Below are 13,776 nucleotides of genomic sequence, written 5' to 3'. Positions count from 1 at the left end.
TGTTGAGTATCGTCGTCCGTCAATCGGCTCAAATGGATGGGTTTGGTTCACCAAAATGAAACTTCAAAACAACATCGATATAAGAACCATTTTCTCTATATTTGATCAATATTATTCCAATGAATCAATCGAGTTAGATGCATCTTAGTGAGACTTGTTCATACTATTCGGACAAATTTGACTCGTTCAGGACGTGCATGTTGAACTCAATGAAGGAAGCGCTTCATCTTGTGAGTGTACAACTAGTTTGATTCATCCATAATCTTTCTTGTGTTTAATTTATATCTATATTTTAAATTTATGTTGTTGTTGAATTTGATTTAATAAAGTGCTATCTCATGCGGTGGCGGAGCCAGGAAATTTACCGAGCCTGGGCGGAAAATTTATCGCAAATTCACATGTGATATAATATATATAAATAGTCATATATCAAAATAAAAGAGGATCGTCATTTTTTCTACAAAAGTACATGTTGAAATAAGAGAGATGAAATATAACCTGTTAATAGCGTGCTAAATAAAATTAGGAGGTAAATGCCCTTTCCGAGACCTCTTTCCGGTGAATGTTCGAATAATATCAACATCATCAAGTGACTTGAATATCTCTCGCTCGGTGTAACATATCATCAAGTCATTTAACCACACATTGTTCATCTTGTTGCGCAATTTAGTTTTGATAATCTTCATTGCTGAAAAGGCTCTTTCAACGGATGCTGTCGACACCAGCAATATCAAAGCCAACTCAATGAGTATGTAGACCAATGGAAATACCAAATGTTTCTCAGTTTGAACCATCTTCATAGCCAAACTTTGAACATCGTCACAAGAAGAAAAAGAAGCATGCCTTTTCACTTGAAGTACATAAGTGTCAAGTTGCTCCCTTATTGTTCCACGATCATCATCAGAAAAGTCTGCATGATAAATATCAGCAAGACGAGCAAGCTTATCAACATCAAACTTGAAGAAAGAGTTCTTGGGGTCAAGACATGAGAAGCAATTAAGCACAATGTTACTTCCTTCACAGGGCCGTCCCTGGGGAGGTGCAAACAGCTCTACTGAGCTAGGCCTCCCCAATTTTGGGGCCCAGTTTTTTTTTTTTTTTTTTATATATAATGCACTGAAAATATAATATATACAGATTACATTGTAGTATTAACAAAAATTGAAGGCGAGCTCCAGTGATAAATCTTGGAGATGTTGAACTCATGTATTCCGGTTCAACTCCTGTTGAACTTATGTATTCCGGTTCAACTCTTGTGAGGGCTGATTTTTGTTTTTTTATCATTTATTTATTTTTGTGAGGGCTGATTTTTGTTTTTTTTATCATTTATTTATTTTTTCAGCATTATAGGGCCTCTTTTTTTTTTTCCGGTTCAACTCCTGTGAGGGCTGATTTTTGTTTTTTATCATTTATTTATTTTTTCAGCATTATAGGGCCTCTTTTTTGCCTAATTTTTATGGATTTGAGGTTTATATATCCTAAATACTATCTCCTCTTCTTCCAATAAGCTCTAACAACAAACATATAATTATTCTCTAAAAATATAAAATAAAAAACATTATAATTTTTTTTTGCTTGTTTAAAAAAATTGTATTTTTATTTCGACTAGGGGCCTATTTTTATTTGAGAGCCGAGCCTTCATTTTTGTAGGGACGGCCCTGTTCCTTCACTAAAGAGATGATCCATCTCCACACACATTTTGTCAATAGCAACATAAAAAATCTCGGCCTGGTAATGGTGAAGATTAGTGACAGCCCTCCCTTCTAGTCTTGAACGACCCCGAACTGTAACGTCCTCCTTTTTATTTAATTATTTTAATTAGTTTTAGAATATATTTATATATTTATATGATTAGTGTGATTTATAAGATTTATGTGATTTATATGATTTTAGAGAAATTTATGAGACGTTGTGACTTATTTTATTGTTTAATAAAATAAGATTCGAAAATAAAATAAAAATTAAGTTGTGGGGTTATTTTGTGTAGAAATATATTTGTTAATTGATGAAGAGATATATATGTTATTTAGTGTAGAAATATATTTGTTATTTTGTGAGGAAATATATATGTTATTTGGTGCAGAAATATATTTGTTAATTTGTTATAGATATATATTTGTTATTTGGTGTATTATTATATATTTAGTAGAGAAATATTATTTATTAGAATATGAGGATTATTAGTGTAAGTAGAATTGGAGGTTTTAATAGAAAGAAGAATAAGTTATTGGGCCTAAATAGATTTAGGAAGAGTGATTAGTATTATAAATAAGGAAGCTTAGGTTAGAAAGAGTTTTTACGTTAAACCGCTTTTTGGAGAAAGAGGAGAAAGAGGAGAACTCAGAGAGAGAGAACCCTAGGCTGCTTTTGATTTCAGAAAAACAATCTAAGGTAAGGGTGAGATTATCTTTCACTAATATTAAGTCTGTAGATCATTAGATTGCATCTAACCTGTTTTAGGAGGAGTTTGTAAGAGGGGAGTCTCTATTCACCATAAGGGTTGTATGGGCATATGGGTAAGGGAGAGAAGAATAGTTGGGTAAAGAGTAACGGCGGAACTATTGAGAGAAGAATTAGATTAAGCTTCATGATGAACAAGTAAAGACTATGCGGTTGATGAAATAGGCATGAAACCAATTAAACTTGCCATATGATTATATTTTATATCGATATGTAGGGAATGTCATATTATAAAATAGATTTTTAAACTATAATAGCAATGCTAAATAAATTAATTTATTTTGTATTGATTGGTTTTTATTTTATTTTAATTGTATATGATTTAAAGATGTGTTATATGAAGATGTGTTATTTGAAGATGTGTGCTTTAAAGATGTGTTATTTGAAGATGTATAATTTAAAGATCTGTTATATAAAGATGTGCTATTTGAAGATGTATGATTTAAAGATTTGTTATTTGAAGATGTATGATTTAAAGATGTGTTATGTAAAGATGAGCTATTTGAAGATATTTGATTTAAAGATGCGTTATATGAAGATGTGTGATTTAAAGATGTGTTATATTATGATGTTGATATGCTATGAATTAATATGTGCTGCATATGTTGCTGTCGATCTTATTTAAGATGTAAATGTCGGTCTAAGTCAAAGAGTTTTAAGATGTTCATGAAGTTTCTAAGATGTAAGATGTTGAGTCCATGCATACTCATTTAAAGATGAGGGCTCATGCCCTGGAGCTTTTGCTCAACCACGACGATGGAGCTTTTGCTCAACCAGAGACGAGGGCTCATGCCCTAGGAGCTTTTGTTCAATAGCGACGAGGGCTTATGCCCTAGGTGTAACACCCCGTTTTCCCAACATAAAAATTTCATTTAAAATCAGAGTATTTTGATCACAACGGAATGTCACATACTTCATTTAAATCATAAAATGGATAATAATAATAATTATCCTTCAAATTCAACATCATAAAAAAAAATCTTAAACTATTGCAGCGGAAAATAGTTCAACATTTTAAAGTCTTGGCACGCAGGCCTTATTGGAAAATCTCATAAATTAGTTCATAAAAGAGACACGTAAGGAATAGAAGTAAAAGCAAGCCCCCATCCCGTTACGTATCAGAGCACCTAGACACCAACTGAGGAGTCCACTCACGAACGCCTCTAATCTTTATTACCTGCACATTACCCACGGTCGAGGCAACATATACGCAGAAGGGGTGAGATTTCATAATCAATACATTAAGCATATAATCCAATAAAATGCATTTAACAACTTAAACATTAATAACATATCAACAATTAACAATTGGCATATTTTTCATTACATAACAAATACGATCATCAAATACCATTACTAATTTTCATCACAAATCATAATCAACTTAACACTCAACTTGACGACACAACTCATCCTTGACCATGCAACTCTATCAACTCAACAACAACCTAACAACACGACTCATCCTTGACCATGCAACTCTATCAACTCGACAACAACTCGACAACTTAGACATCATGAACTTCTTGATATGCAAATGCATGTGGTACCAATCAGCAACAAAATGAGCATAATAGGCTCTTCAACGTGTGAGCACAAAGGCTGCCGGGCCTAAAGCTCCCAACTTTAATGAGCACAAAGGCTGCCGGGCCTAAAGCCCCCAACTTTAGTGAGCACAAAGGCTGCCGGGCCTAAAGCCCCCAACTTTAATGAGCACAAAGGCTGCCGGGCCTAAAGCCCCCAACTTTAATGAGTATGCAATGAACTCAACTTCCAACAACTTAGACAACGACGTGTACAACTCATACGACTCATAAATCATGGACGACTTCTTAAATTCCAACAACATAGACCGACTCATGCAACCTCAAGACACTAACAGTCGACAACAGAAAACAGCAGCAACATACAACAATTAACAACGCTTGAATGTGTTAACATTCACATAAAGAATTAATTACATCAATATAAATATCATAAAACATCATTATAACATTCATGCAGCAACACTTCTAGTGTCAGTCACCATAACAGACTTCTGGAGCTTATGAAAGCATCCTAAACAGCTCTCTAACTTATTTCTAAGGTCATCTCAAGACTACACGTGCGAAAGGATCGCATCGGGACAATTTTGGGCAACTAACAGCCTAACTCGCAGTGGCGAGTAACTTCACTCGCAATGGCGAGCAAAGTGTGCATTCTGGGTTCCTACGTATTTACTCGCAGTGGCGAGTTATTCTGCTCGCGGTTGCGAGCTCACAGGTCACTCGCAGTTGCGAGTTGCATTGCTCGCAGTTGCGAGTTCTGGGTTCTAGCTCGCAGATGCGAGCGTTCTTGCTCGCAGGTGCGAGCGATGAATGTCAGTACGGCCAGAAACCTAAAAATCACAACTTTTCACCTATATTCACGATTCCTTCATCCAAATAGCATCTAATTATCATCTTAAGTCATATCTAAGGTCTGTACACTAATTTTGCATCAATCTAACATATGTTCTTGATTCATTCATCAAAATTGATCCTAAACCTAATTCCCAATTCTCACCAAAACTTAACCTAATCATGCTAAATTCATCCTATAGAATTATACCCTTAATAATATTGAAAATTAGTCTCACCCTTACCTTGTAATTGCAGAATCGATAGCCTCTCCCTCTGGTTCTCCTCTTCTGACTTTTCTCCCTTTTCTCCAAAAGCGTTTCACGTAGTTTCCCACTTATGTCTGTATTATTTATTTACTCTTATTACTCATCTCACCTATAAACTTACTCTTTCCACCTCACAGCCCAACTTCTAATATTTTTATTTTATTTCTAATATCTTATTTTATTTAATAATAAAATAAGTCACACCAACATAACAACTTCACAACATCATATACTCCACATAATTTCTTCATAAATCGTATAACTTACTCAAATCATAAATCACATAAATTACTCAAATTATAAATCATATAAGCATATATTTATAAATATATTCTAAACTTCATTGAATTAATTAAATAGTTAAGACGGGCGTTACAACTCTCCCCAACTTATAGAATTTTCGTCCTCGAAAATTTACCTCAAGAAAACAACTCTGGATAAGACTCCATCATCTTACTCTCTAGCTCCCATGTCAGGCTTTCACCAGTCGTTCCACTCCAAACAACTCTCACCAGAGGAATCTCCTTGCCTCTCAACGTCTTCATCTTGCGATCATCAATCCTCAAGGGTAAGGTCTCTACCGTAAGGTTGTCTCTAACTTGCACATCATCACTCTGAATCGCATGGGACGGGTCTGGAACATACTTCCTCAATTGCGACACATGGAACACATCATGCAAATTCGATAAATGAGGTGGTAAGCCAACTCTATAAGCCACCGTGCCAATTCTCTCGGATATCTGATAAGGACCAATAAACTTTGGAGTCAACTTCTTTGACTTCAATGCACGACCGACACCGGTCGTTGGAGTAACTCTCAAGAACACATGGTCTCCCTCTTGAAACTCAAGGTCTTTCTTACGCTTATCATGGTAGCTCTTCTGTCGACTCTGCGACGCTTTCATCTTCTCTTGAATCATCTTCACCTTCTCAGTAGTCTGTTGAACAATTTCTGGTCCTAGAACCACACTTTCACCGGTCTCAAACCAACACAACGGAGTCCTACACCTCCGACCATACAAAGCCTCGAAAGGTGCCATCCCAATACTTGAATGATAGCTATTATTATAAGTGAACTCTATCAACGGAAGATGACTATCCCAAGTTCCACCTTGCTCAAGTACACAAACTCTCAACAAGTCCTCGAGTGACTGAATCGTTCTTTCCGACTGACCATCTGTTTGAGGATGATAAGCCGAACTCAATCTCAACTTAGAGCCTAAAGCCTCTTGCAAACTCTTCCAAAATCTAGAAGTAAATCTAGGATCTCTATCTGACACGATGCTTGAAGGAACACCATGCAATTTCACTATGTCTCGAATATAAATCTCTGCCAACTGAGCCACAGGAAAACTAATATTAATCGGAAGGAAATGTGCCGACTTCGTCAATCTGTCAACAATCACCCAAATAGCGTCATTTCCCTTAGGAGTATTCGGTAAACTTGTCACAAAATCCATGGATATACTATCCCATTTCCATTCTGGTACATCTAACGGTGTCATCAACCCAGCAGGTTTCTGATGCTCTACCTTCGACTTCTGACAAATCAAACAAGAGTACACAAATTGTGCCACATCACGTTTCAATCCTGACCACCAAAACAGCTTCTTTAAATCATGATACATCTTTGTAGCTCCCGGATGAATGCTCAAGCTACTCCTATGACTCTCTTCCAGAATCATCCTTTTTATCTCATCATTGTCTGGAATACAAATCCTACCTCGGAACCTCAACACACCTTGATCATCGACTTTAAAGTCACCATCTTCAGTTTGATTACTAGCAACCAACAAGTCCACAAACTTAACATCAACCTTCTGTGCATCTCTAATACTTTTCAAGAAATCGTTATCAATTTTCAGCATTCCTAACTTAACGCTCCGAGACGACATTTCACAAACTAAGCTCATATCTCTAAACTGTTCAAGTAGTTCAAATTCCTTCACCATCATGGCAGACATATGTAAACTCTTCCTACTTAAGGCATCCGCAACAACATTAGCTTTACCCGGATGGTAATTCAAACTAAAGTCATAATCCTTCAACAATTCGAGCCACCGCCGCTGTCGCATATTCAGTTCTTTCTGATCAAACAAATACTTCAAGCTCTTGTGATCACTAAACACCTCAAATCTCGAACCATACAAGTAATGTCTCCAAATCTTAAGGACAAATACGACTGCAGCTAACTCAAGGTCATGAGTAGGATAGTTTCGTTCATGAGTTCTCAACTGTCTTGATGCATAAGCAACAACTTTACCATCTTGCATAAGTACACCGCCTAAGCCCAATTTGGACGCATCACAATACACTGCAAAAGGTTCATCAGGTTTTGGCAAAATCAAAACTGGAGCCGTCGTCAAACGCTTCTTCAATTCATTAAAACTGTTCTCACAATGAACATCCCACACAAAGGCTTTACCTTTACACGTCAACTGTGTTAACGGAAGTGCCAACTTAGAAAATCCTTCTATAAATCTTCGATAGTATCCTGCCAAACCCAAAAAGCTTCTAATCTCTGTAACTGACCTAGGAGTCTCCCATTGTGATACTGCTTCAACTTTAGATGGATCAACTGCAATACCACTACTAGAAATAACATGGCCCAGAAAACTTACCTCGTTCAACCAGAATTCACACTTAGACAATTTAGCATACAACTTCTTCTCTTTCAGCACTTGCAAAACGATTTTCAAATGTTCCGCATGTTCTTCTTCTGTCTTAGAGTAAATCAAAATATCATCGATGAACACAACCACAAAGTGATCCAAAAATGCATGGAAAATGCGATTCATATACTCCATAAACACGCCAGGCGCGTTACTCACACCAAAAGGCATCACCTTATATTCATAATGACCATATCGCGTCCTAAAGGCCGTCTTCTGTATATCTTCATCTTTTACTTTAATCTGATGATAACCCGACCTTAAATCAATCTTGCTGAACACACGTGCACCCACCAGCTGGTCCATCAAATCATCAATTCTAGGAAGTGGATATCTATTCTTTATAGTTACTTTATTCAGTTGTCGATAATCAATGCACAACCTCATACTTCCATCTTTCTTCTTAACCAACAATACCGGCGCTCCCCAAGGTGAAACACTCGGTCTAATGAATTTCTTATCTAGCAAATCCTCCAACTGTTTCTTCCACTCAGCCAACTCAGAAGCTGACATACGGTAAGGTGTCATAGACACAGGCTTCGTTCCCGGAACAAGGTCAATAGAAAATTCAACTTCTCTTTCCGGTGGTACATCAGGGATTTCATCAGGGAAAACTTCAGGAAAATCACACACCACCTGCAACTTATCAATCACTGCTTGATTCTCCAAAGATAAGGATGCCATTAAGGAAAACATCAAGATCCCATCGCGTTCTAATTGCTTCAGCTGCTTAGTAGACAAAAATTCTGCTCCACTTTCCTCTTCAGCAGAAGAGAAACGCACCGTCTTACTAAAACAGTTAATGAGAACATGGTTGTACTCTAACCAGTTCATACCAAGAATTACATCCATTCCACTCAGAGGCAGACAAACTAAATCAATCTCAAACTCACGATCAAACATAGACAAAGGACATCGTAAACAAACAAGAGAAGTAGTCACCGAACCCTTAGCTGGAGTTTCGACGACCATTTCTCCACTCATATCAGACACAGCAAGACCCAACTTAGAAGCACAATCAAAAGCAACAAAACAATGTGTAGCACCAGTATCAATAATAGCAACTAAAGGAGTATTGTTAATATAACAAGTACCTCTGATCAAACGATCCTCATTTTCAGTCTGAGTACCAGTCAAAGCAAACACTTTCCCTCTAGTCTGAGTCTTCTTCGGATTCGTACACTGAGACCCAATATGACCCTCTTCTTTGCAGTTAAAACACACAATGTCCGCATGCTTACACTCTGCAAGTGTATGTCCTTTACTGCCACAACGAAAGCACCGTTTAATATCCTTAGTACAAGCAGTACTCTTATGGCCTTTCTCGCCACAAGTGTAACAAACAACCTCAGCACCAGCATCCTTCTTATTAGACCTCCTCTCATCATTAGCTCTTCCTTTTCCTTTGTCAGCAGGAGCACTGTAAGGCTTTGGGCGACTTTGTTGGCCCTTACCCCTCTTCTCACTCATAATCTTATAATGAGCCTTGCTGTCATCTTCATAGATTCTGCATCTGCTCACCAAAGCAGAAAAGTCACAGATCTGTTGGTAACCAATGGCTCGCTTAATATCAGCACGCAAACCATTCTCAAACTTGATACACTTGGAGAACTCAGCATTGTCCCCCGTGTAGTGTGGATAGAACTGAGCCAGCTCCACAAAGGGATCTGTTGGTAACCGACATGTTTCCTTGCTTTAGCTCAAGGAACTCGATCTCTTTTCTCCCGCGAACATCCTCAGGAAAATATCTGTTTAGGAATTCTCTCTTAAACACAACCCAAGTAATAACTGCATCATCCTGCTCTAGGGTAGGTTGGAGGCTCACCCACCAGTCATCAGCTTCCTCAGCCAGCATATGCGTTCCAAAACGCACCTTCTGATCATCGGTACATTGCATAACTCTGAAAATTCTCTCAACCTCCTTGAGCCACGTCTGTGCTCCATCAGGGTCGTACCTTCCTTTGAAGGTAGGAGGATGATTTCTCAGAAAGGTCTCCAACATCCTCACATCCGCATTCGCACCAGCACCAGCATTTGGATGTTGTCCCACAGCTTGGGCTACAGCTTCCAAAGCAGCAGCAATCGCAGCATCATTTCTTCCAGCCATTCTAGTCCTCTTATAGCAAATAAGATTCGCAGCCTCCAGGTCTCTTCTCTGCACAACACACAACGTTTAGAATATCATAATAGTGGTATTCCAACTGCTAAGGACACAACTCGACTCACTACTTGGCCGGACGGACCGACCTGCTCTGATACCAATTGTAACACCCCGTTTTCCCAACATAAAAATTTCATTTAAAATCAGAGTATTTTGATCACAACGGAATGTCACATACTTCATTTAAATCATAAAATGGATAATAATAATAATTATCCTTCAAATTCAACATCATAAAAAAAAATCTTAAACTATTGCAGCGGAAAATAGTTCAACATTTTAAAGTCTTGGCACGCAGGCCTTATTGGAAAATCTCATAAATTAGTTCATAAAAGAGACACGTAAGGAATAGAAGTAAAAGCAAGCCCCCATCCCGTTACGTATCAGAGCACCTAGACACCAACTGAGGAGTCCACTCACGAACGCCTCTAATCTTTATTACCTGCACATTACCCACGGTCGAGGCAACATATACACAGAAGGGGTGAGATTTCATAATCAATACATTAAGCATATAATCCAATAAAATGCATTTAACAACTTAAACATTAATAACATATCAACAATTAACAATTGGCATATTTTTCATTACATAACAAATACGATCATCAAATACCATTACTAATTTTCATCACAAATCATAATCAACTTAACACTCAACTTGACGACACAACTCATCCTTGACCATGCAACTCTATCAACTCAACAACAACCTAACAACACGACTCATCCTTGACCATGCAACTCTATCAACTCGACAACAACTCGACAACTTAGACATCATGAACTTCTTGATATGCAAATGCATGTGGTACCAATCAGCAACAAAATGAGCATAATAGGCTCTTCAACGTGTGAGCACAAAGGCTGCCGGGCCTAAAGCCCCCAACTTCAATGAGCACAAAGGCTGCCGGGCCTAAAGCCCCCAACTTTAGTGAGCACAAAGGCTGCCGGGCCTAAAGCCCCCAACTTTAATGAGCACAAAGGCTGCCGGGCCTAAAGCCCCCAACTTTAATGAGTATGCAATGAACTCAACTTCCAACAACTTAGACAACGACGTGTACAACTCATACGACTCATAAATCATGGACGACTTCTTAAATTCCAACAACATAGACCGACTCATGCAACCTCAAGACACTAACAGTCGACAACAGAAAACAGCAGCAACATACAACAATTAACAACGCTTGAATGTGTTAACATTCACATAAAGAATTAATTACATCAATATAAATATCATAAAACATCATTATAACATTCATGCAGCAACACTTCTAGTGTCAGTCACCATAACAGACTTCTGGAGCTTATGAAAGCATCCTAAACAGCTCTCTAACTAATTTCTAAGGTCATCTCAAGACTACACGTGCGAAAGGATCGCATCGGGACAATTTTGGGCAACTAACAGCCTAACTCGCAGTGGCGAGTAACTTCACTCGCAATGGCGAGCAAAGTGTGCATTCTGGGTTCCTACGTATTTACTCGCAGTGGCGAGTTATTCTGCTCGCGGTTGCGAGCTCACAGGTCACTCGCAGTTGCGAGTTGCATTGCTCGCAGTTGCGAGTTCTGGGTTCTAGCTCGCAGATGCGAGCGTTCTTGCTCGCAGGTGCGAGCGATGAATGTCAGTACGGCCAGAAACCTAAAAATCACAACTTTTCACCTATATTCACGATTCCTTCATCCAAATAGCATCTAATTATCATCTTAAGTCATATCTAAGGTCTGTACACTAATTTTGCATCAATCTAACATATGTTCTTGATTCATTCATCAAAATTGATCCTAAACCTAATTCCCAATTCTCACCAAAACTTAACCTAATCATGCTAAATTCATCCTATAGAATTATACCCTTAATAATATTGAAAATTAGTCTCACCCTTACCTTGTAATTGCAGAATCGATAGCCTCTCCCTCTGGTTCTCCTCTTCTGACTTTTCTCCCTTTTCTCCAAAAGCGTTTCACGTAGTTTCCCACTTATGTCTGTATTATTTATTTACTCTTATTACTCATCTCACCTATAAACTTACTCTTTCCACCTCACAGCCCAACTTCTAATATTTTTATTTTATTTCTAATATCTTATTTTATTTAATAATAAAATAAGTCACACCAACATAACAACTTCACAACATCATATACTCCACATAATTTCTTCATAAATCGTATAACTTACTCAAATCATAAATCACATAAATTACTCAAATTATAAATCATATAAGCATATATTTATAAATATATTCTAAACTTCATTGAATTAATTAAATAGTTAAGACGGGCGTTACACTAGGAGTATATTTATGCTCATAAGCGACGAGGGCTTATGCCCTAGATTGGTACCACATGCATTTGCATTTTCATGATGATTCAAGATGGTTTAAGACGTTAAGAGTTGCATAGTCAAGTCTAGATGCATTGTCAAGTCAAGTTGTTAAGTTGTGATGTTTTAACGAATTACTTTGTGATGCCTTTTAGTATGATGATATGCGACGATGATTGTGACTGCTATATGATGATATATTGCTAAGATGAAATGATGTCTATGTATTTGATTATAATTGTTAAATTATAAGATATTTATATTGTTAAATGTAATTTATGATTTATGAGCTTAATATTATTGTTTGAGAAATCTCACCCCTTCTGCTTGAAAATGTTGCTCTTCGTATGGGTAACTTGCAGGTAATCAAGATTAGGCGTGGTCGTGAGTGGACTCCTCACAGTGTGTCTTTAGATGCTCTGATACGTAACGGGATGGGACTTGACTTTACTTCTATTCCTTACGTATTGTTTATGAACTTTTATGAATAAATATTGAACTAAGACTTATGAGATTTTCTGATGAGGCCTGTGTGGCAAAGACTTTTTATGTTGAATGAACTAATTCCGCTGCGAAGTTTTGAATTACTTATGTTAAATGATTTTGAAGAATAAATTGTTATTTATTCAGTTTATGAATTTTTAAGAAGTGTAGCATTCAGTTTAAAGTGGAATTACTCTGATTTTTAATTATGAAATTTTTACGTTGGGAAAACGGGGTGTTACACGAACCGGTATTTCTTCATCCATATTTGGCACCGGAATACCTTTAACAACACAAAATTCTTGTACATCAACAAATAAATTATCCCAACCACTATCTCTCAATGTGGCCAACCGAGTTTTGACGACATTAATTAATTCCATGGCAAGCACAATATTAAGATATTTTCTTTGCAAGATTTTCGAAAGCTCGTTTGTGATACCAAACAACTTTAACATTAACTTCAAAATGAAAGTAAATTTAAAGCTCTCCATTTTTTCTATCAAACCCGCCGCTTGAGATGGTCCACGCCCATCTTCATGTACCATACTAAGCACCACTAACACGGAGGACCACATTTGATCCAAACGAAGCAAGGTAGTATGATGTGAACCCCATCTAGTATCCCCGGGTCTAGCGAGAGTAGATGATTGGAGTGAACCCCTTCCCATAGATATCTCACCACTCTCAAGTCCATGCAAAATATCTTTGTGTTGTGCCTCCGTCAAAGCATCCCTTTTCTTGCAAGATGTACTAGATGTTGTTACAATCAAGGAGATGTACTCAAAGAAATCATTAATAGATGAGTAACTACTAGCAACAGACACAATCACCAATTGCAAGCGGTGAGCATAACGATGGACATAGAAAGCATAAGGGTTTTCATCTAGGATCTTTCTTCGCAAACCATTAAATTCACCTCTCATATTTGATGCCCCATCATATCCTTGCCCTCGTATCCTTGAAATAGATAACTTGTAACGATCAAGAATATAATAAAGAGCATTTTTTAGTGCCTCGGAAGTAGTAT

At 37.4% G+C, this 13,776-nt stretch overlaps 1 protein-coding gene across 1 annotated transcript; it reads right to left on the bottom strand.

Moving 5' to 3' along the window:
• Positions 1-455: 455 nt before the first annotated feature.
• On the bottom strand, positions 456-13,672 carry LOC146931814 (uncharacterized). The gene is made up of 3 exons (XM_085703402.1): positions 12,991-13,672; positions 1,655-1,784; positions 456-1,011 (listed from the first exon to the last, which is right to left on the bottom strand). Exons 1-3 carry the CDS (start codon positions 13,670-13,672, stop codon positions 513-515), a joined length of 1,311 nt encoding a protein of 436 aa, XP_085559528.1. The 3' UTR covers positions 456-512.
• Positions 13,673-13,776: the final 104 nt, after the last annotated feature.

The sequence above is a fragment of the Medicago sativa genome, chromosome 4, assembly GCF_051527215.1.
Source record: "Medicago sativa cultivar Bolivia chromosome 4, Bolivia_mono, whole genome shotgun sequence".
Classification (NCBI taxonomy): Eukaryota; Viridiplantae; Streptophyta; class Magnoliopsida; order Fabales; family Fabaceae; genus Medicago; species Medicago sativa.
The sequence above is the reverse complement of the archived record's forward strand: the minus strand, read 5'-3'. Positions and strand labels throughout refer to the sequence as shown.